At 43.7% G+C, this 20,459-nt stretch overlaps 1 protein-coding gene across 1 annotated transcript in view; it reads right to left on the bottom strand.

The window, feature by feature from the left end:
* Window positions 1-13,692, bottom strand: part of ppce (Prolyl endopeptidase) — a 40,729-nt gene extending 27,037 nt beyond the window's left edge. The window contains 5 exon segments of the mRNA NM_001173865.1: window positions 11,082-11,291; window positions 11,578-11,708; window positions 12,157-12,290; window positions 12,537-12,611; window positions 13,546-13,692. Of these exon segments, the coding sequence (NP_001167336.1) occupies window positions 11,082-11,291; window positions 11,578-11,708; window positions 12,157-12,290; window positions 12,537-12,611; window positions 13,546-13,587 (592 nt within the window). The 5' untranslated portion in view covers window positions 13,588-13,692.
* Window positions 13,693-20,459: the final 6,767 nt, after the last annotated feature.

Raw genomic sequence — 20,459 nt, 5'->3', positions numbered from 1 at the left:
CAACCCAGGCCTTTCTTTTAGTGTGCAGCAGTGTGGCAGCCACCCCTTCATGATTCGCTTCGTGAGCTTCCCTCGCAAGCAAGGCCCCCAGCCACGACCGGAACGGGATTAAAGGTACAGCGGTTCCGTCTTCATTCCAAGACTGGACTCTACCACCACAAAGTAAGAGTCCATTGTTGTCATCTTACATCACAACAAGGCGGTTTAAGGTCGTATCCTGAAAGTTCACGCCGTCTTGGGCTGCAAGGGCTAGGTCTTGGAAAGCCGCTGTTCTCTCTCCCACAGACAGCCTGGGCCCCCTCACCTCCCAGTTTGCAGAGCTCGAGGCTTGGTAGCTTGTCCTCAGCCAGGATTCTGCCGCTCTTCGAACCCAGGCAATTGTTCCACACAATTTAGACAAGCTACTGAATCGTTCGTGCCCGACAAGGCTCACTAGAGCTACACCCCAGGGCTTCCTCCTTGGCCTCTCTACTGCTGGAGTTGGACCTTGGTCTTTCATCTGCGGTCGCGGTGCGGAGTCTTGCAAGTCTGCCCCAACATCAGTATTGCTGCGGCCTGAGAATTTTTCTGCCTGAGACCTGGTGACTACAGCTGAGAACGCTCTTCTCTGCAACCTTTTAACGTCATCAGCCACGCTGGTCACTATCTCACTGGCCGTCTTCACAGGCCACTCAGCCTCAGGCCAACTCAGGAACTCTGGGCCTTGTTGCCACTCTGACCCTTCATCGAGTTCCTCAGGAGTTGCTCCCCTTGTGACAATGTCTGCTATGTTCAGGTTGCCCTCAATCCACCTCCAGTCTTCCACTGGTCCAGCCTTCTGGATCTCTCCGATGCGGTTAGCGAAGAAAGTTTGGTAGCCATAGCTATCCTTGTGAATTGCTCCCAGGATTGTTTGGCTATCCACGAAGTGGACCCAGCGTGCGACCTTGATGCGGCAGTGCTTTATAAGGTATTTTCTCAGGCGGATCGAAAAGACAGCACCACATACCTCTGCCTTAATCATGTCTCCTTTCTGGTTGAGAGGGGTAAGCTTTGCTTTTGACTCAACCAGCCTCACTACGACCCCATTCTGCGTCTCCCAACGGAGATAGAGCACCACGCCGTAGGAAGCCTCACTCCCATCTGAAAACGTGACTCCCATTGGATGGCCTATGGCTCCAGTTGGTGTGAGGCTTCTTTCGAACCTTATCTGGGCAAGTCTCACATATTCTTCGAGGAGTCTTATGGAAGCCTCCCGTAGTTTTGGTGAGAGTGGGTCATCCCAAGTGTCCTTAACTGGACTGCTTATACTCGCTTCTTGGTAAGCTTCTCTTACAAGCATAACCCCTTTCTGCTTTGCGGGTGTGGCAAGACCAATGGGGTCGTAGAATCCAGCGATCTGGCTTAGCAGCATCCGACGGGTCAATGGGTTTGGAGTTTTACCTCTGACTTCCTCTTCGCACAAATCGACTCCTGTTCTCATCTTTCCTCTCTTCTTTGGGAAATTTACAGAGGTCATCACACGAAGTTTGTCGGTCTCTGGTTCATAGCCGACTCCAAGTGCTTTGCTCTCTTCGTCCCGCATCTGGTTGGGTAACACCAGCGTTTTGGGCACACTCACAGTTGTCTTACTGATACTGGCATGAGTTGTGGTTGCGGACCTCCCACTTTGGCCTGATAAGACCCATGGCTTAAGGGAGAAGCCTCCAGCCTTTAAGATATTTTCCACTCCTTTGGTGATTTTCTCCAGTATCTGCAAGTCATTGTGGGACGTCAAGATGTCATCCACATAACTATCTTCTACCACAACTCTGCGCTCCTCAACCATGGCTGCAAACTGGGGCAGGTTGGCTGTTTCTCTCATTGCCACCTGGGCGATACAACCAGCAGGTTTATCGCCAATGTTGACCCTGACGACAGCAAAGACTTCGATCACCTCCTCAGGATTGTCTCTCCAGAGGAATCGATGGAGGTGTACTTCGTCTTCTAGCCAGACAGAGTTGTACATTTTTTTCACATCGCCCAGGGCGGCGTACAACCCAGTCCTGAATCTCAGAAGCACGCCCCATATCTGATTTAGGACATGAGGACCCTTGTACAGTAGGTAATTTAAACGTATTCCCATGAATTCTTGGCTACTGTTCCAGACAATTCTTACAGGGGTAATGGTTGAGTGAGGATTAGGAGCAACTAAATGACTGATATACCACTTAGGTCCCTTCCAGCTATCGATTTCCTCCTGGGTGACTTTAACGGCAGCCCCTCTTGAGACCATATCGTGGATTTGCTCTCTGTACGCAGCCTTCCATTCCGGCTCCCTCTCCAGTCATTTCTCAGTGTTTAAAAAGGTTGCTTCCACTGCACATCAATTGTCAGGCAGCGTTGTGGGGTCTCCTTTCCACGGATAAGCTGTGTCCCAGTGAGGTGATTTGCTGTGCTTGCCAGCTTGCACGTAGGTGAGACATTCCTTTATTTTCTCCAAGTCTCTTTCCTCTCCTAGGGTCATTTCCTTGCCTCCAGGGGGGCACCTACCGCATCTGCAGCCACCACACTGAGGATCACAGGCGGCGCCAATACTGTCCCACTTGAACCATTCAAAAACTTCTTTGTTGGTAGTTACAGTGTTTCGGAGGATTGCGTCTTTTCTTCCACCGAAACTCCACTGGGTCCTCCCGTCTTCACGAGAATCTCTTTGTACACCCTTGAAGCTGTTCTCATTGACCTAGCGAAATGTGTTTCAGACCTGTGCACTGCTAGGTCTATCACTTCAAAGAGGTCAGGATGCGTTCCACCAACAGTCTTCCCAAGGGGACCATCCCAGAGGACGAGGTCTCCAACTACTCTGACTGGCTGTGGGACCAGGCGACCCTCCCTGTGGCTAATCAACAGGTCGATCTTTTCGGGCCGGACCAAGTCCTTGAGTTGAACATTTGGAAAGAACTTCTGCAGTTGCTGTGGCGTGACAGCTTGGTTCAACTTCGCAACATCTTCCAAGCCGTAACAGAGGAGTTTGTGCTCTGCTATTGTACCTCTGGGAGTTTTTACTCTCAGCCTCAGGGTATACTTCATGGTAGTAATGGTTTTCTCCATCCCTCCACCACCTTGGACAATCAACTTAATGTTCTCACTATTTAGCTTGAGACACTCTGCTGCTTTATTAGAGATATAATTAGTATCTGAAGTGAGATCAATCAACGTACCGAATAGCTGGCCAGAGTTTGTCGTCACATCCAACAGCATCATTATGACAGGGCACTCTTTTGGCTCACAACCAGTGCTAGCACACACTTTGTCGTGATCTTATTTGAAAAGGCTTCTTTGAACTCTGCTCGCAGCTCTGGAGAAAGTTTGGCAAGGAGCTCCTCCTGTTTGTCCAAGCCCTCCTTTTCCCCAATTTTGCATCGCTCTGCTCTTCGCTCTTTTCATCTTTCTTCTTGATCTGTGACTTTGGACAGAGCAAGTAATTGTGGTCTGAAGAGCCCTCTTTCTGACAGTCATCCTTTGAGCATAGATACTTTTGTGTGCAGCCGCCATCGTCACCATGAAGGCGCAAGCACTTAAAGCATGCTCCTGCTCTCCTAAGCTGAGCCTTCTTGCCTGTCAGATTGAGCTTCTTGAAGACCTTGCAGGCGAACAGCCTACCTCGGTGCTCGTTGTCTCCACATGTGATGCATGAGCTTGGTTGAGCGCCCTTTAGGGTGTTTCCTGATGTGGCTCTGGTGAATGCCCTCCTTTCTTTTTTCTTCTCGGTCGACCTCTCAGTATTGTCCGCCGGGCTAGGCTGTAGCTGGTCTAGCTCCTCGAGAATGTCCTCCTGCTTCTTCAAGTATTGCAGTAGACAGTCAAAGTGGTTGCATGGTGAAAACCCGCTTCCAGGTTCATTTTTGTGTGTTAACCACTTTTCTTTCAGGGAAGCTTACTTTCAATCGACTGCACAACCACTCGGTTCTTTACAGCATCTTCCTCCCCTAAGACTTGTAGGTCACAAAGAGCTCTCTCCACGGCTTGAATCAGTTCGATTGTCTTCCTCGGATGGTTTCCTTTGATGGGGCAAAGTCCTTGCACTTCTTGTGCAATCAGCAGCACTATTTTTGGCTTATTTCCGTACTTGTTGTCCAGGAGCCTGAACACGTCGTTGGCGGATCCACAGCTGGACAATACGAGGTCCCTCTTGACTTTTTCATCTAGGCTTTCCAAGAGATGGAATTTTCTCACATTTTCCAATCCATGAGGGTTTCCCAGACGTTGCAAGTCCTCCCATTCAGCTTTCCAGCGGTAGTAATCCCTCATATTACCAGCAAACATGGGCAAGCGTGCACGTTCTAGGCTGATCTGGGGCCTGCAGTTGTAAGTCCCAACTGGCTCCTCCTGCGCCACAATTTTCACTTTTCCCAGTTTCTCTTCGTCGTCGGATTGAGAACCGTCTTTCCATGCCCACTCATCCCACAGTTTTTCACGCCTTTTCTTCAACTTCCAGATCTGGTCCTTTGACACTGTTGCCTTGGACCGAGGGATCAAATCTTTTCACTCATCCAATCCTCGTTCGAAGTTGTTGACCTCCCGTTCCAGGTTCCTATGAATCAATTCACATTCCCTCCTGGTCATATGGTGGTGATCAGTGTCCTCGGCCTGGTCCATGGCTGATCCAGCCTCTTCAGTGAGGGTGGTAATTTCCGCCTCAGCGAACCTTGTCCAGAAGCTGATCAGGATGATTTGTTCAGTTTCATCAAACTTAGTCACATTCTGCTGTTTTTTCCGTCAATATTTTCTGCCTTCTTTTTGGCTTCATCATCGTCCACTTCTCTCAGGGCCGTGGTATACTCAAACCCTGCATCTCTGACTCTGGAGTGATCCACTTTAAAGTTCCTCCACTCACTTCTCATTTCACTTTCCCCCAGTGCACTAGCTCTGGAGGTGAGGTAATTGGCTCTTCTAGTGAACGCAGTCTGGGCTGCTGACCGCTTCTGTTTTAGCCTCTCCAGCTCCTCCTCTGATGCTGCCATCTTGCCAACTTTTCTAGCGTTTAACTCAAGCTCAAATGTTTTCTGCCAACTGGGTTTTAAGTAGTCCTTTAACTGTAGACTCTATCCTCTTCTAGGCTTTCACTCATTAATGATTTGCCTAGTAAGTCAGCAGATGAGCAGACAGCTTTATGGGTGGACTGTTTGCTTATCAGAAGTTAGTCTCGTGACGAATGTTCTAGCCCTTGTATTATCCATGTAAAAGGAGAACCAATGGTTTATGACTGTTCGGATTTTTTGTTATTTAGTCCTCCGAAAAGGCTCACCAGGAAGCACACAATGTCATGACTCGTGTTTTGTCCTTAATTTTATTTTAAATCAAATGATAAACCTGAAATTCAACAAACAAATAATGACAATATATTATTCAGATATATTATATAATATATTATTCAAGTAATATAATATAATGAAAATCAAATAAGCCTGCAACACCATCAAAGATGTGGCAAATCTGGCTTAAAACAGCACCGACTACATCACCCAGAATGCCCAGCGCCAGAGGAGCATGCGCACAGTGACTCTGCCGTCACAGGTTGTTATGGACGCCACCACATGCCCATGCCACCACATGCCTCGTCCAAAGGATTTACACACGCACAAACGCAATATAATGCGGCACTCCACCATGGATCACCGAACCAAACCACCGCTATCACCACCGCCACCAGAAACCAGCAGAGTGCTCCGAACAATTAGCACAATGCAAATGGCTGATAATAGCCTAATGCTATATAGCATCTGGGTCGCTGAGCTACCGCACCCAGCGAGCTACAAGTTACTCCCGGCCAACTAACACCAACACAGTGAGGTAAACGTTCAGTGCACAAACATATAAGTGACTTAAACATTAACCTGTTGGGGGTAGGGGGCAGTATTTACACGGCCGGATAAAAAACGTACCCGATTTAATCTGGTTACTACTCCTGCCCAGTAACTAGAATATGCATATAATTATTGGCTTTGGATAGAAAACACCCTAAAGTTTCTAAAACTGTTTGAATGGTGTCTGTGAGTATAACAGAACTCATATGGCAGGCAAAAACCTGAGAAGATTCCATACAGGAAGTGACCTGTCTGACAAGTTCTTGTTCATCTTGGCTCTTTTTATTGAAGACTGAGGATCTTTGCTGTAACGTGACACTTCCTACGGCTCCCATAGGCTCTCAGAACCCGGGAAAAAGCTGAATGATATCGAGGCAGCCCCAGGCTGAAACACATTATCGCCTTTGGTAAGTGGCCGATCAGAGGACAATGGGCTTAGGCGCGTGCACGAGTCGACCCCATGCTTTATTTTCTTTCGTCTTTTTACCTAAACGCAGATTCCCGGTCGGAATATTATCGCTTTTTTACGAGAAAAATGGCATAAAAATTGATTTTAAACAGCGGTTGACATGCTTCGAAGTACGGTAATGGAATATTTAGACATTTTTTGTCACGAAATGCGTCGTGCTCGTCACCCTTCTTTACCATTCGGATAGTGTCTTGAACGCACGAACAAAACGGCGCTATTTGGATATAACAATGGATTATTTGGGACCAAACCAACATTTGTTATTGAAGTAGAAGTCCTGGGAGTGCATTCTGACGAAGAACACCAAAGGTAATAACATTTTTCTTATAGTAAATCTGACTTTGGTGAGTGCTAAACTTGCTGGGTGTCTAAATAGCTAGCCCTGTGATGCCGGGCTATCTACTGAGAATATTGCAAAATGTGCTTTCACCGAAAAGCTATTTTAAAATCGGACATATCGAGTGCATAGAGGAGTTCTGTATCTATAATTCTTAAAATAATTGTTATGCTTTTTGTGAACGTTTATCGTAAGTAATTTAGTAAATTTTTTGTAAATTTACCGGAAGTTTGCGGGGGGTATGCTAGTTCTGAACGTCACATGCTAATGTAAAAAGCTGGTTTTTGATATAAATATGAACTTGATTGAACAAAACATGCATGTATTGTATAACATAATGTCCTAGGTGTGTCATCTTATGAAGATCATCAAAGGTTAGTGCTGCATTTAGCTGTGGTTTGGAGTTATGTGACATTATATGCTAGCTTGAAAAATGGGTGTCTGATTATTTCTGGCTGGGTACTCTGCTGACATAATCTAATGTTTTGCTTTTGTTGTAAAGCCTTTTTGAAATCGGACAGTGTGGTTAGATTAACGAGAGTCTTGTCTTTAAAATGGTGTAAAATAGTCATATGTTTGAGAAATTGAAGTAATAGCATTTCTAAGGTATTTGAATAACGCGCCACAGGATTCCACTGGCTGTTACGTAGGTGGGACGATTTCGTCCCGCCGACCTTAGAGAGGTTAATGCTAGACTGAGTAGTTCGCAGTTACATACCAACGGGCTGTGTGCTCCTGATGATTGTCTACGGTGAAGTGATTACCAGGTGCTGTAATTTAAGTCACTAATGAAGCTGCGCATGCGCACATAACGTAACATACCTGAACATCTAAGAAACTTAAAGAAATCACTCGTTCCCCATTTAATTGAACACATCAGACCCATTTGCTTCTCTTTTATCTATATATTTTTTTTTTCCTGAGTGAGCTAGAAGTCTCAACAGTGTGCGACTATGATTTGAAAAAGTTGCGCTGTTTCTTGTCTTAATGCACAATGCCTTAATGCACAAGCTGTGCATCATTCACAAGTGATAGGCTAATATTGTCACCCATCAGACTATTTATCATTTAATGTTATCTTTACATATACTAAATAATATATGTGTGATATTAGTTTTGATTTAGAATGGACCATTATCATGCCCCTGTCAGGGCCATGGGAAAAAACAGGGGCATGGGAAAAAAAAGAAATGGTTAATTTTCATGCCAGCCATGTTGCGTAACATGAGCTCATGAAATGTTCAATTACATTTGCATTGATGTCAGAGAGGTAAGAACAGGCCTGGGCCAACTCCAGTCCTCGGGGCCTGATTGGTGTCACACCTTTGCCCCAGCTAACACACCTGACTCCAATAATCAACTAACCATGATCTTCAGTTAAAATGCAATTAGTTTAAATCAGCTGTGTTTGCTAGGGATGGGGGGAAAAGTGTGACACCAATCAGGCCCCAGAGGACTGGAATTGCCCAGGCCTGGATTAGAGGGACAATAGAGTGCTGAGTACCAGGCAGTAAGGAAGTTTGGTAGGCTACTAATGACAATCAACAGCATCAGAGCTTGGAGAAGCCTAATTACCATGACTAAACAGTCACATGGCATTTAACTACCGTCATGACTCGTGACTGCCAGTGTGGCAGTAATACGGTCACTTTAACAGCCCTAGTGGGAACTCCGCTCAGGCATTTATTTTACGCCTGCTACGTTGGGTTAAGGAAACACTGATCATGGGTGATTGATGATTGGTGGAAACACACAGAGAAATATTTGAGATACAGCTTTATTTTACATTCTAGGCATGGGGGAGAAAATGTGTTACGAGACATCATCATTTAGAAGATTGTCTACACTTCCTCTTTCTCGTTTTCTATTCTCCCAGTCGGTATTAAATACAACGTTTTGGCCCCGCCCGCCTGTGGGGAAACCCCAATGGCTCACAGCAAAAACTTGACAGTCAATTACAAAACTACATGTAAGTAAAGTACAACCTGTCTAAAGATGACTTTTCAACATTGCATGCTCCCAAGAGTTCTCACCATAGAAAAACATAATAGTGTACGGCTTCCCTCATGCCCCTTTTCACAATGGCGCTAACTAACGTTCGCCACATCAGTGAGTGCTATCTAGCTACCAACCAGAACAGTAAGCTAGCGAAGACCAACAACACAAATAAACGGAAGCTACAAGTAGTGAGTGGAGTTAAAAAACAGACTATACTAAACGAATAACTGTAAATGTCTTATCTGTGATTAAAGGTTTTCTACACACATGCAGTGCCTTCAGAAAGTATTCAGACCCCTTGACTTTTTCCACATTTTGTTACGTTACAGCCTTATTCTAAAATTGATTAAATTGTTTTTTTTTTCCCTCATCAGTCTACACACAATACCTCCTAATGAAAAAGATAACTGTTTTTATCCATTTTAACAACCAAAAAATAAAATATATATTACATTTGCATAAGGATTCAGACCCTTTACTCAGTACTTTGTTGAAGCACCTTTAACAGCGATTACTGCCTTGAATCTTCTTGAATATGACGCTACAAGCTTGGCACACCTGTATTTGGGGAGTTTCTCCCATTCTTCTCTGCAGATCCTCTCAAGTTCTGTCAGGTTGGATGGGGAGCGTCACTGCACAGCTATTTCCAGGTCTCTCCAGAGATGTTTGATCGGGTTCAAGTCCGAACACTGGCTGGACCACTCAAGGACATTCAGACTTGTTCCGAAGCCACTCCTGCATTGTCTTGGCTGTGTGCTTAGGGTTGTTGTTCTGATGGAAGGTGAACCTTTGCCCCAGTCTGAGGTCCTGAGTGCTCTGGAGCATGTTTTCATCAAGGATCTCACTGTACATTGCTCTGTTGATCTTTGCCTCGATCCTGACTAGTCTCCCAGTCGCTGAAAAACATCCCACAGCATGATGCTACCACCACCATGCTTCACCATAGGGATGGTGCCAGATTTCCTCCAGACGGTGCCTTTTGGCAAACTCATAGTGGGCTGTCATGTGCATTTTACTGAGGAGTGGCTTCCGTCTGGTCACTCTGCCATAACGGCCTAATCCCATCTCCACAGAGAAACTCCAGAGCTCTGTCAGAGTGACCATCGGGTTCTTGGTCACCTCCCTGACCATGACCCTTCTTGCCCGATTGCTCAGTTTGGCCGGGGCAGCCAGCTCAAGGAAGAGTTTTAGTGGTTTCATACTTATTCCATTTTAAGAATGATGGAGGCCACTGTGTTCTTGGGGACCTTCAATGCTGCAGAAATGTTTTGGTACCCAGATCTGTGCCTCGACACAATCCTGTCTCGGAGCTCTACGGACAATTCCTTCGACCTCATGGCTTGGTTTTTGCTCTGACATGCACTGTCAACTGTGGGACCTTATATAGACAGGTGTGTGCCTTTCCAAATAATGTCCAATCAATTGAATTTACCACAGGTGGACTCCAATCAAGTTGTAGAAACATCTCAAGGGGCGGCAGGTAGCCGAGTGGTTAGAGCGTTGGGCCAGTAACCAAAAGGATGCTAGATCGAATCACCGAAGTGACAAGGTAAAAATCTGTCGTTCTGCCCCTGAACAAAGACGTTAACCCACTGTTCCTAGGCCGTCATTGTAAATAAGAATTTGTTCTTAACTTACTTGCCTAGTTAAATTTTAAATTTTTTAAAAAAAGAAAGGTTGATCAATGGAAACAGGATGCACCTGAGCTCAATTTCGAGTCTCATAGCAAAGGTTCTGAATACTTATGTAAATAAGGTATTTCTGTTTTTTGTTTTTAATACATTTGCAAAAATTTCCAAAAACCTGTTTTTGCTTTGTCATTATGATTGATGAGAGAAAAAAAACGATTTAATCCATTTTAGAATAAGGCTGTAACGTAACAAAATGTGGAAAAGGTCAAGCGGTCTGAATACTTTCCAAAGGCACTGTACATTAGCTACATATAGCCTACTTGGACACAGGGTCCCCACAATTTCCGACTCTCCCATACCGAATAGCCTGAAGCCACAGGGCTCTTCTCGCAGGCTCTATTTCCCTATGTGGGAGTATTGCGAACCGTAGGTTGGGATTTTTGACCTGGTTACATGTACATTGAACAACACGGCAGCTTTTCGGCATGTTTTGATATTTCTGTATACCACAAAATCAACTACCAATTAGTTTTTTTACAATGACGGTCAATGGGAAAGAATGTTTGTTTTTCCCAATTTGTGAGAGTGGTTGAGGGGAATTCCTTCTTATGACACGAATACCGACTGAATACTGAGTATTTCTGCCCTCCACCCACGTGCAGGTATCTTCGCTTGTGTGCGTACGTGCTTGTACAATAGGTGTGTGTGTGTGTGTTTTTCAATGTGTCTGTGCACTTGAACACTATTTTGTGCTGTATACAGTAGATAACATATACACGTGTTTGTGTATGTGTATGTTTGTGTGCCTGTGTGTGTCTCACCATCAGCCTTGCCGTCCTGCCGGGGGTAACAATTATAAAACACCCCGCGGGCATCGTGGGTCCAGGCCAGGCAGCTGAACTTCACCCTGTCCAGGACATCAGGCAGCTTCATGAGGTCATCAGCCTTCAGGAAGTGCACCGTCACCCAGTCGGAGCCGCTGGAGCTCAGGCCGTACGCAAAGTACTCGCACTCCTCCGATAGGCGCCCCACTGGAAGGAGAGAGGAAGGGGAAGACGAGAGAGGCAAGGATAGAGGAAGAGAGGGAAAATAGATATTACAATATTTGTGATATTCAAGTGTATGATGTAGTCCTATCATTGATGCTTTTGTGTTTTAGCAATGTACCCCCCCTTTGTCACAGCAACCAAATCTAATAACAACGAAAGAATGTACATGGCTTGACAAGAAGGGGGGGGGGGGGGAGTTGTGAGAGCTCAGGTTGAGACAGACAAAGTTACGGTGTGTTTGTGTGTATTACAGTAACCAGGAGCTCACTCTTCAAAGCTACAGTCCCATCCTCAGACAGTGTGTTTGGGTCAAAGAAGACTGTGGCCAGTCCATCCAGAGAGTCCTGCACATAGAGTGCATCCTGGTTCTGCAGGCCCTGGTTATGGAAGTAGAAATACCTACAGAGGAAACCAGCACACAGTAACACTGGTTACATCATGGAGAGCATCAGACCCAGACATGTACTCTTTATACAGTGTATAACAACCAGTGGAATAACCTGTATGTGACATATGTCATTACCTATAATAATAATAATGGCAGTACGTACCTGCAGTTATTAAGTAGTTACCTCTTTTGCCCTCAATTTTGTGAATTTTCTTTTGAAACAGAAACAACAGTATGCAGGCTTTTGCTCCAGCCCAGCACTGAACCTGTTGATTCAGCTCATCAACTGATTCCTAACCTGTTCTTGTAAGGGCAGCTGTATTTTAGTTAATATGTTTCCCCTCTTGCAGGGGCAGCTGTAGTTTAGTTCCTAACCTATTTCCTTGCATGTAGGGGCAGCTGTATTTTAGTTCCTACCTGTTTCCTCACTAAAAGGGGCAGCTGTATTTTAGTTCCTACCTGTTTCCTCTCTTGTAGGGGCAGCTGTATTTGGGGTAGTCGTAGAGCTCAGTTAGCCGCTGGTGAAACTGAGGCCTGACCGCACACTGCTCCAGGAATGGCATGGTCAGCTTATTCTGCTCCTCCACAAAGGCCTGGGCAAACACATGCATATGCACGTACACACACACACACACACACACACACACACACACACACACACACACACACACACACACACACACACACACACACACACACACACACACACACACACACACACACACACACACACACACACACACACACACACACACACACACACACGTCAGAGTTCAGGAACAGGTTAGAACTATGTTGCAATTCATCCCTTGTTATTGTGTATTTTCCATCACAATCACCTTTGTTTCGTCACTGTCAGGATCTTCCAACCAGGCATAAGGATCATATATCTTAACCCCATGGTAGTCATCCACCTACAGGATTAAAAACAACACTTAAGTATTACAATACACACTAAAAAACACACTCACTCTGGATAAGAGCGTCTGCTAAATTCTAAATGACTCACATTGCACACAATGTTTGAAAAGGATGAGTTACTACCACACCTGTCCAGTTGACAGCAGAGTTCCATAGAATGTCAGTAAATCATCTTATATTATATTTAATGGGGTATGGTCTGGAAATTTCCAATGGATTCATTCCAATTAAAACGGTTACATGTAATAACACAACTGACTGATTTATGGTCTATAGCATTGTGTACATAGTGTACAATTAAAGAACTACAGGCCTTTGTTAGAATCTGCAGCGGGAACAGTATCTCACAGGTTATTGTATTACCTTGAAGCTAGAATCCTTAGTTACTACATAAAAGAAGTATATATATATATACCCATTGATTCTTGAAGAATATAACTTATAAATGCCTCGTGAGCTTAGTCAACTGTGGTACCCCATCAAAACCCCAAATACAAGATTATTTTACTCCAATGTTAGTAAACAATGTCAATATAAACAAACACTGTATAGCCTCAAAACATAGTTAAAACAATATGTGTTTTGTTATGGATGGTCAGTCTGCATCCATACCGGTCTATTAATTATAGTGGTTACATTTCTCCAGACCCATCCCTCCGCTTTTTACAAAAAAACACACCGTATTGTTTCAATTAAGGATTCTAGCTTTAATCTTATGACCTTTCTGCTGTATAAAGATAACGCCATAATTGGACATTTCTTTCAGGGTTACTCAGCTCAGCCACACTGGTTTTGCACACATTGAAGGCCTGCTCTTTTTTGCTCTCTCATCCTGCAATCTCTTCCTACTTGTGCGCGGCGCCTACGACTTTAAGAATGGGCGAGAGAAGTTGGAAGTTGAAAGCGCTGTTGGAATTTGACACCGACCTTACTCTCATCTCTCCGAGCTGCCGGGTACTTAAATGCCATGGCAGAGTGTTTAAATGTGTTCTTATGTCTCTTCAAAGCCGTCCGTCTGTTTTACTTTCTTTGTTTGTCTGCCCGTACCACTACTCCACACGCTGCATGACTCAGTGACAGGACGCCCGAAGTGAAAGTGAAATCATGTTCCCCTCTCGTGTATGACGGTTTGACTAGTTACCACAGCCACAAAGTCAAAATTGTCTCTTAAAAAAAAAATCATGAAAACAAACATTTGCTTTTTGGTCTTAATTTAAGTTTAGGCATAAGGTTAGCACTGTGGTTTGGATCAGGGTTAGGTTTAAAATTGGATTTTAAGAAGATAATTTGTAGAAATAGGCGGGGTTTATGACGTTGTGGCTGTGTTAACTAGCGACTACTTAGTGACTACATGGGCAAAGATTTGTAGAGATTTGTTATAACTAATGCCGCGTTCAAGTGCTAGTCGAAACTAGGAAACTCAGAAACATCCAACTTGTAAATCGGTTGAACGCGGCACGTGTATAACTACAACCATTTAGCAAATGTCAGAGTTTCTTAGTTCCAAACGCAGCATAAGTCATTGTTTTATCTGCGACATGGATCTGTCTCGCTGAGGTCTGCCCTGCTCCCAACAGGATGTGATATCATCGCCTTTCAGGCAGGTCAGGGCAAGGCACTGTCAATGAATACGGTGCTCTTATTTATTAAAAAGCTGTTGCTATGTTTTGGGGCGATGCCATCACCTTTTCTTTTTCTTTGGACTACATGACTTTACCCAGATGAGCACACCATTTCATAAATGCCTTTTAGTAGCGCAGCCCTGGCATATCAACTCTACTGGAAATCTACGTCATAGTCTCATTTTCTCTCTGTGTATTTGTTTATTTATTTGTCTGAAGTGTGGGGGTATTTTAATTGCAGAAAAAACTACACCCAGTTTTGAGTAGTAACGTTGAAAGGCAGATAAATGGAAGAGGAAAAAAAGGGAAGATTTGAGATGGGCGTCTTGTGTCTGAGTGTGTATGAACAGTAGGTTGACGTTTATTGTCATGACTCTTGTCCTGGAGGCAGAACTGAACAATTTCCCCTTAGATAGGCCAGCTCTAAAGTCAAAATTGGCTATATTGTAATTTAAGGTTAGGGTTAGGCATTCGCTTTAGCAGTGTGGTTAAGGTTAGAGTTAGGTTTAAAATCAGATGTTATGCTTGTGGCTGTGCCAGCAAGTGACCACTACACAGCTGCCTCCAGAACAAGATTCATGAAGAAAGACGCTGAACAGGGAGGTTTTGTTTGGAGTTAGTGGATGTGTGTAATATACCGTTGAAGTCGGAAGTTTACATACACCTCAGCTAAATACATTTAAACTCTGTTTTTCCACAATTCCTGACATTTAATCTAGTAAAAAATCCCTGTCTTAGGTCAGTTAGGATCACCACTTTATTTTAAGAATGTGAAATGTCAGAATAATAGTAGAGAGAATGATTTATTTCAGCTTTTATTTCTTTCATCACATTCCGAGTGGGTCAGAAGTTTACATACACTCAATTAGTACTTGGTAGCATTGCCTTTAAATTGTTTAACTTGGGTCAAACGTTTTGGGTAGCCTTCCCAAAATAAATTGAGTGAATTTTGGCCCATTCCTCCTGACAGAGCTGGTGTAATTGAGTCAGGTTTGTAGCCCTCCTTGCTCGCACACGCTTTTTCAGTTCTGCCCACAAATGTTCTATAGGATTGAGGTCAGTGATGTGTGATGGCCACTCCAATAACTTGATATTGTTGTCCTTAAGCCATTTTACCACAACTTTGGAAGTATGCTTGGGGTCATTGTCCATTTGGAAGACCCATTTGCGACCAAGCTTTAACTTCCTGACTGATTTCTTGAGATGTTGCTTCAATATAGCCACATCATTTTCCATCCTCATGATGCCATCTATTTTGTGAAGTGCACCAGTCCCTCCTTTAGCAAAGCACCTCCTCAACATGCTGCTGCCACCCCCGTGCTTCACGGTTGGGATGGTGTTCTTTGGCTTGCAAGCCTCCCCCTTATTTCTCCATACAAAATGATGGTCATTATAGCCAAAACCTCCAATTGACTCAAATGATGTCAATTAGTCTATCAGAAGCTTCTAAAGCCATGACATAATTTTCTGAAATTTTCCAAGCTTTTTAAAGGCACAGTCAACTTAGTGTATGTAAACATCTGACCCACTGGAATTGTGATACAGTGAATTATAAGTGAAATAATCTGTCTGTAAACAATTGTTGGAAAAATTACTTGTGTCATGCACAAAGCAGATGTCCTACCCGCCTTGCCGAAACTATAGTTTGTTAACAAGGAATTTGTGTAGTGGTTGAAAAACGAGTTTTAATGACTCCAACCTAAGTGTATGTAAACTTCCGACTTCAACTGTATTTGTTGGATTGCTTACTACATGTTGGAGAGATAAAGGAGGATTTCTGTGTGTGGCTTTGTGATATACACGTGTCGCAGGAGTGTGACAGGGACCAGGTCTCAAAGTCCTTACGCACTTGCGTGTGTACTTGTCACGACTTCCGCCGAAGTCGGTCCCTCTCCTTGTTCGGGCGGCATTCGGCGGTCGACATCACTGGTCTTCTAGCCATTGCCAATCCACTTTTCATTTTCCTTTTGTTTTGTCTTTGTTTTACACACCTGGTTTCAATTCCCCAGTTACATGTTCATTATTTAACCCTCTGTTTTCCCCATGGTTTTTGTGCGTGTTTGCTTATTGTTAAGTGGTTGAGATTTCTGTGAGCTGGTGTGTTTCCCTGCGTGGAATGATTTTGTTGTTTTATTCGAGTAAAGGAAGTTTTTTGCTCAGGTCTGTTTCCTGCGCCTGACTCCGTCCTACCCGCTGCACACTAACACTTGACAGTTCTCATGTCTGGTCTGTGGCACTGAGTTTTTGATGTGGCTCTCAAGAGATGCCACTCTTTGAATGTCAACACATTCTAATGACACCCTTGGCCATACACACATGCATGCACGCACGCACGCATACACACACACACTTGTGTACGCACTGCACTTGCTCCCAAACAAACGCCTGCACCCACCATTGAGGTAGTTCAATTGAATGCCAGCTGGTGGAGTTGACCTGTACATTTCCAGAATTTCAGCAGAGGTTTGTATTGGGCAAACAGAAATATCAAGAAACAACAAAGACATTAAAAGGGAAGGCAAACCGTGCTCACAAAAGTATTTTTTCATGAAGTTGTGTAGCCTATTCCTGGGTAACAAGCATTCATGAACAAACATGATTATCTCTCTCTTTCTTTTTCTCATTTGTGAAGGCTGTTCTGTTTCCAGGATCCTGTTGCGCAACACAGCAGAGGTGGTGTGGACAGATCTGCGTCAGCAACCCTACCTGTTTCCTGCTTCCTGTGGTGTTGTGTCTCATCCAGTGTCCTGACAGCTTCACTCACCTGTCTGTGTCCTCAGGAGTTGGCTATCCGTCCTCACCTCAAGCCTAAACACACTGGCCCATCATGCTCTGGGGTCTCTCCACCCTGTCCATCTCCTACCTTTCAGGAACTACAGCATTTTGTATTTTGCATTGTATTATGTATGTGATTTAAATTTTTTACATTTAATTTAACCTTTTATTTAACGAGGCAAGTGATACATGGTTGGGATACGAAAGTGATATGTGGTTTTCATGCCTGGCCATCTTAAGATGAATGCACTAGCTGTGGGTCGCTCTGAATGGGAGCGTCTGCTGAATGGCTGAATTGTCATGTAAAAGTAATGGTATATATACAGTGCATTCGGAAAGTATTCAGACCCCTTGACTTTTTTCTTATTCTAAAATTGATTCAATTATTTTTTCCCCTCACCCATCTACACACAATACCTGATAAAGACAAAGCAAAAACATTTTTGCACATTTGTATTAAAAATATATATCTAGATCACATTTACATAAGTATTCAAACCCTTTACTCAGAAACTTTGTTGAAGCACCTTTGGCAGAAATTACAGCCTCGAGTATTCTTGGGTATGAAGCTAAAAGCTTCTCTGCAGATCCTCTCAAGCTATGTCAGGTTTGATAGGTAAAATCGCTGCACAGCTATTTTCAAGTCTCTCCAGAGATGTTCGATCTGGTTCTGGCTAGGCCACTCAAGGACAGAGACTTGTCCAGAAGCCACTCCTGTGTTGTCTTGGCTATGTGCTTAGGGTCATTGTCCTGTTGGAAGGTGAACCTTGGCCCCAGTCTGAAGTCCTGAGCGTTCTGGGGCAAGTTTTCATTAAGGATTTCACTGTACTTTGCTCCATTAGTCTTTACCTCGATCCTGACTAGTCTCCCAGTCCCTGCCGTTGAAAAAGATCCCCACAGCATGATGCTCACACCACCATGCTTCACCTAGGGATGGTGCAAGGTTTTCTCCAGACGTGACTCTTGGCATTCAGACCAGAGAATCTTGTTTCTCATGTCTGAGAGTCCTTTAGGTGCCTTTTGGCAAACTCCAAGAGGGCTGTCATGTGCCTTTTACTGAGGAGTGGTTTCTGTCTGGCCACTCCACCATAAAGGCCTGATTGGTGGAATGCTGCAGAAATTGTTATCTTTCTGGAAGGTTCTCCCATCTCCACAGATGAACTCTGGAGCTCTGTCAGAGTGACCACCTCCCTAACCAAATCATGTCCAATCAATTGAATTTACCACAGGTGGACTCCAATCAAGTTGTAGAACATCTCAAGGATGATCAATGGAAACAGGATGCACCTGAGCTTAATTTCGAGTCTCATAGCAAAGGCTCTGAATACTTATGTAAATAAGGTATTCTGTTTTTTTGTTATCAATTTGCTAACATTTAAAAAAAACAGTTTTCGCTTTGTCATTATTGGGTATTGTGTGTAGATTGACGAGGCAAAACATGTATTTAATCCGTTTTAGAATAAGGCTGTATCATAACAAAATGTGAATACTTTCCGAATGCACTGTATTTATGTACATTATGTATTTTATTTGTTGTGTACAGGAGGAGTAGCCACTGCCTCGGCAGTAGCTAATTGGGAATCCTAATAAACACTAGTACCAATATCCCAACAGCAGCCATGCCTCAGAGGGCAGGCTGACAGACACACGTCAACATGGTAGCATCACCCAAGTTTATGCACGTACATATTTTTTAGAGACACATAAATGCTTGGACACACACTCATATGATAAATACCTACACACTCTCTTGAATGCACAGACACAATCATAAATGTACATACTTACTGTGAACTACACCACACACACACACACACACCTATTCACAAGAATAAGAGTGTGTAATACAGTGTGATACAGTACATCCTTTCATAGACCATAGTGTTGTTATTGAGAACAGGTTCTGATACAAATTCATCTGACTATTAGAAATTCAGCAAGTCATACCCAAAAGGAAACGATGTCACCAATCAACCTTATTCCTGATTGACACTCCTATTGGAAACTCCCCATTTTCCTAGACGGTCCTTATGACTCAACACAACCTGCTTATAAAAATAACTAATGTCAACAATCCTCCACAGTTTCACTGCCAAATGACACAAATACACAGGTGATAAGCTCATGATTGTTTTTTACATGATTACATTTCCGACGCAGATTACTTTTCTGAGGTGACTCATATTTGCCATTTACTATGCTTTCTATTGAAGTAGTGTGATCATACCTAAAGTCATTCCGTTTATGAGGTTAATGATTACTGTTTATGGCCTTGAGAGAGAGTGCATCGCTCTCGTTGTTTAACTTCAAGGAGATGGAAGGATTTCTGACAGTGCCCCATCAAAACTACTATACTATTACTACTATTTCTTTCACATCCCACTGTCCTGTCTTCGTCCTCTCCATATTTTCTGTTCTCTCTCTCTCTTGTCTCTCTCTCTCTCTCTCTCTCCCCTTCTCTCTCTCTCCCCTTCTCTCTCTCTCCATCTCTCTCACCCCCCCCCCCCCCCCCCGCTCTCTTGTCCTCCTCTATGGCCCTCAGGTATTCACCTGTTACCTAATGGAGAGGTGTTTTGGACCCCCCTGACTCTGGCAGGCAGACAGACAGTCTCTCCTCAGGTTGTGTGGAGAAACTACAGAGGCAGGCCAGAGACCACACACAATACACACAACAACCCCGGGTGGTCCTCTCAACACTGGGAAAACATAAAAATGTTTTTCTTTAGAGAGAAATTAGCCTGTCAAGCAGACTGTTATTGCTTCACTGTTTTTTTCTGGTCAAAAACAGCTGCTGCCACTACTTCTTTTCAATAGTAGACTACTATTGATATGTTTGTTTTTCATATGTATAAGGCTTGAGGTCTATGTTGCATGCTTCCAATACGATTGTGTCAATTTGAAACATTGTTTGTGAAGCATAAAAAAGCAGACAAGATAATGTAAACAGTCAGACTTCTGGTGTGGCATTATTTTAGCTCTACGGGTCTCACGTCCTGACCCTAGTAAGATGTAATTTTCTATAGTAGAGTAAGTCAGGGCGTGACAGGGGGTGTTTTGTGTTTTTCTATGTTTTCTATTTCTATGTTTAAGTTCTAGTTTTTCTATTTCTATGTTGGTTTTTTGGGGGTTGATCTCCAATTGGAGGCAGCTGGTCCTCGTTACCTCTGATCGGAGATCATATTTAAGTAGGGGTTTTTCTTCCTGGGTTTTGTGGGTGATTATATTTTGAGTAGTGTGTTTTCTCTCTGCATCACGGTTTGTTGTTTTTGTGAATTCAAGAATTTAGTGTATTGCATTTAGTTTCACGGTAAATAAAATATGTGAACAACGAACACGCTGCATTTTGGTCCGATCCTTTGAACAGCCGTGATAACAACAGGCTATGCTAAGAACATGCTAACATGCTATGCTAAGAACAACAGGCTATGCTATACAGTTAGCATC

Source organism: Salmo salar, chromosome 14 (genome assembly GCF_965601325.2).
Source record: "Salmo salar chromosome 14, fSalSal1, whole genome shotgun sequence".
NCBI lineage: Eukaryota > Metazoa > Chordata > Actinopteri > Salmoniformes > Salmonidae > Salmo > Salmo salar.
This window is presented reverse-complemented; position numbering and strand designations above follow the sequence as displayed.